This window comes from Fonticula alba (assembly GCF_000388065.1).
Source record: "Fonticula alba strain ATCC 38817 unplaced genomic scaffold supercont2.41, whole genome shotgun sequence".
In the NCBI taxonomy this organism is placed as follows: domain Eukaryota; order Rotosphaerida; family Fonticulaceae; genus Fonticula; species Fonticula alba.
This window is the reverse complement of record NW_009243011.1, coordinates 4,803-7,976: the sequence shown is the minus strand read 5'-3', so window position 1 is coordinate 7,976 and position 3,174 is coordinate 4,803. Positions and strand designations below refer to the sequence as shown.

The 3,174-nt window shown below is 72.1% G+C and overlaps 1 protein-coding gene across 1 annotated transcript; it reads left to right on the top strand.

Moving 5' to 3' along the window:
* Positions 1–27: 27 nt before the first annotated feature.
* H696_06258 (TKL protein kinase) lies at positions 28–2,271 on the top strand (the record flags this gene model as incomplete). Its single annotated transcript, XM_009500003.1, has 1 exon — positions 28–2,271. A coding segment is annotated over one exon (2,244 nt), but the record flags the coding sequence as incomplete, so codon positions are not given.
* Positions 2,272–3,174: the final 903 nt, after the last annotated feature.

Here is a 3,174-nt window from a genome sequence, read left to right as displayed (position 1 = left end):
TCGGGCGCCGGGTGCGCCCCCTGCGAGGCGCACTGCGCCAGCTGCCCGGCGAGCGCGGCCACCTGCGCCCTGTGCGAGCGCGGGTGGCTGCTGGACGTGCCGAGCTGCGTGACCGGGTGCCCCGGCTCGTCGGTGGCCCTGGGCGGGCTGTGCACCGCCTGCCACGGGTCCTGCGCCACGTGCTACGGGCCGGAGCCGGAGCACTGCCTCACCTGCGGCCCGGCCGCCCCGCTGCACCTCGACGGTGCTTGCCTTGGCGCCTGCCCGGCCGGCACCTACCAGGCCGGGCCAGCATGCCTCCCCTGCAGCGTCTCGTGTGCTGCCTGCTCCGGGCCCGACGGCAGCGAGTGCGTCTCCTGCCCCGGGGACCGGCTCCTCCTCGAGGGCCACTGCCTGTCCTCCTGCCCGGAGGGCTACTTCCCCCAGGGCAATGTGTGCCGGCCGTGTGCCCCCTCGTGCCGGACGTGCCGCGCCCCGGACACATGTGCCTCCTGCCCGGCGGGCGCCCTCCTGACCCCGGCCGGGGCGTGTGACACGGGCTGCCCGGCCGGCTGGCTGGCATGTGCCCCATCCGGCACATGCGTCCCCTGCCCGGAGGGCTGCGCCGAGTGCCGGCCCGGCCAGGCGCCCTGCTCGGCCGAGTGCACTGCCTGTGCCGCCGGGTGGGTCCTCTCGGATGGTGCCTGCCACGGGGCCTGCCCCCCGGGCCAGTACCATCCCCAGGGTGCGGACCGGTGTGCCTGGTGCGAGCCCGGCTGCCGGACCTGCTTCGGCCAGGCGGACTCCTGCACCAGCTGCCCGGCGGGGCTGGTCCGCACCAGTGCCGGCACATGCGCCGGCTCCTGCCCGGCCGGCTCGGCGCCCGTGGATGCGGCCTGCCTGCGGTGCCCGGCCGGCTGCGAGCAGTGCACCGCCGGCGAGGGCCAGGCCGGCTGCACCCTCGAGGCGGATGGCTCGCTCGCCTGCCCCGTCATGGGGTCCTGTGATGGGTGTGCCGGGGGCCTGTTCCTGGTGGACGGGTCGGCCTGCGTGGCGGCCTGCCCGCCCGGCACCTTCGGCCAGGAGGGGCCCCTCTCGCCGGTGTGTGCTCCGTGCCATGTGAAGTGCCGCGCCTGCACCGGGCCCGGGGCCGAGGACTGCAGCCGGGTGCCCGGGTCACGCTCTTCGCATGTTGGCCTGGCGGTGGGCCTGTCGCTGGGCCTGCTGTTTTTGCTGATCCTGCTGCTTCTGCTCGTGCTCTTCCTCGTGCGCCGGCACGCCGGCATGGCTGCCACCGGCAAGGACCCGGCGGACGCCGAGGACGCCACCATGCTGAACACCATCGTGGAGCTGGCCCTGCCCGGGGCCATCCTGGTGGGCGTGGACACGGACTTCCGGCCGCTGGATGAGCAGCTGGGCGCCGGGACCCAGGCGTCGGTGTATGCGGCGCAGGCGATCGGAGCTGGCATCGCCGCGCGGCTGGGCTGCCCGGACGTGGTGGCCGTCAAGAAGATGCGGCCCGAGGCCATGGCCCCGGTGCACCACGCCATGTTCCAAAATGAGGTGGCGCTGATGTGGCTGCTGCGCGAGCACGGCCACATCGTCCGGCTCTTCGGGTACAGCGAGCAGCCGCCGGCCATCGTGATGGAGCGCTTCGACACGGACCTGGACACGCTGCTGCACTCGGAGGTCCCCCTATCAAGCCTGCAGCTGGCGGACATCTGCCAGCAGTGGGCCTCCGGGCTGGAGGCCATGCACGCGCACGGGATCGCCCACTGCGACCTGAAGCCGGGCAATGTGTTTGCCAGCCAGCGCCCGGACGGGGGCTGGCGCGCGGCCCTCGGCGACCTGGGCACCAGTCGCAATCTCAATACCGACCGGTCGTCGGTCCTCGTCAACACCATGCCCGAGCTGAACGCCATGACCGTGCGGTACGCCGCGCCGGAGGTGATCGCCGCCTTCCTGCAGGGCGCCCCGCTGGACCGGCGGCACTTCTTCCCGGCCGATGTCTACAGCGCGGCGGTCATGCTCCTTGAGTGCATCACCCGGACCGGCCCCTGGCCCGGGCTGGCCCTGGACCAGATCGTGGCCGCTGTCCAGGCCGACGGGCGGCCCGACACGGCACCCCTCCCTGCGGACGGCCCGCTGGCCAGTGTGCGTGACCTGGTCCAGGTCGCTTGGCACAGCCAGGCCGACCGGCGCCCGGCCGCGGCGATCTTCCGCCAGCGCTGTGTGGCTCTCCTCCTCGCCACGGGCGGCGACCCTGGCCACACGCCGGCCGGCACATGCTGACCCTCAAATAGACCACACCCCCGGTGGAGGTGCGCCCCGAAATGCCGGCCCGCCAGGGCGGCGGGGAAGCCCAGCCTGCCGCCGATTCACGGGCCTGGGACTGGCAGGGGCGGGGGTTTGTCACACGTTTCAGGGGGCCACATTCTCCGGCGGGCATTTTGGGCGGGCCATTAATTCCGGGCTTTCTTTTCGCGCGTGCGCGCGCACACGCGTGCTTGTCTTGTGCGAGCGTACGCGCGTGTGCGCGTGTGTGTGCGTGTGTGTGTGTGTGGCGACCTTCCTGCTTGGTGGAGCGCCCCCCGGCCCTGGGGGCCGGCGACTTCGCGCCCGGGGGCCCGCTTTTGTTGTGTTGATCCTCACACGATTGCCGGCCCCTTCGAGCAGGGCTCCATCGACTTGGCAGGTGTGCCGCGCCGGGGGCCCTGTGCCGGGAAGAAAACAACAACACCACCAACAGCAGCCAAAGCAACGGCCAAAGTGATGGCCGAACCAACAACACTGGCAACAACAAAAACAACAACAAAAACAGCAACAACAACAACAACGGCAACAGCCCCTAGTGCCCCTCAGCATTCTCCCTGGTGGATGCGCCAGGCCCGCCAATACACACACACACACACACACACACACACACACACCCGCATGTATGCAGGCTACAGGCCAGACTCCATGCTCCCGTCCAGTGGGGAGCCAACCACGGGCTCCGGTTGTGGCCGGGTCGACCCTGGGCCCCCTCCCCGACGGGCTGGTTGCTCTCCCACGGGGCCCCCCGGCGCGGGCGGATGTGCCCAGCTGGCCGTTGGGAGCTGGCATCCCCCGGCCGCCCCCGACACCCCCCCCGCAGCCCGGCGTGGGCCTGCGCGTCGCCCAAGTAAAGGGCCTCCCCCCGCTCGACATGGCAGA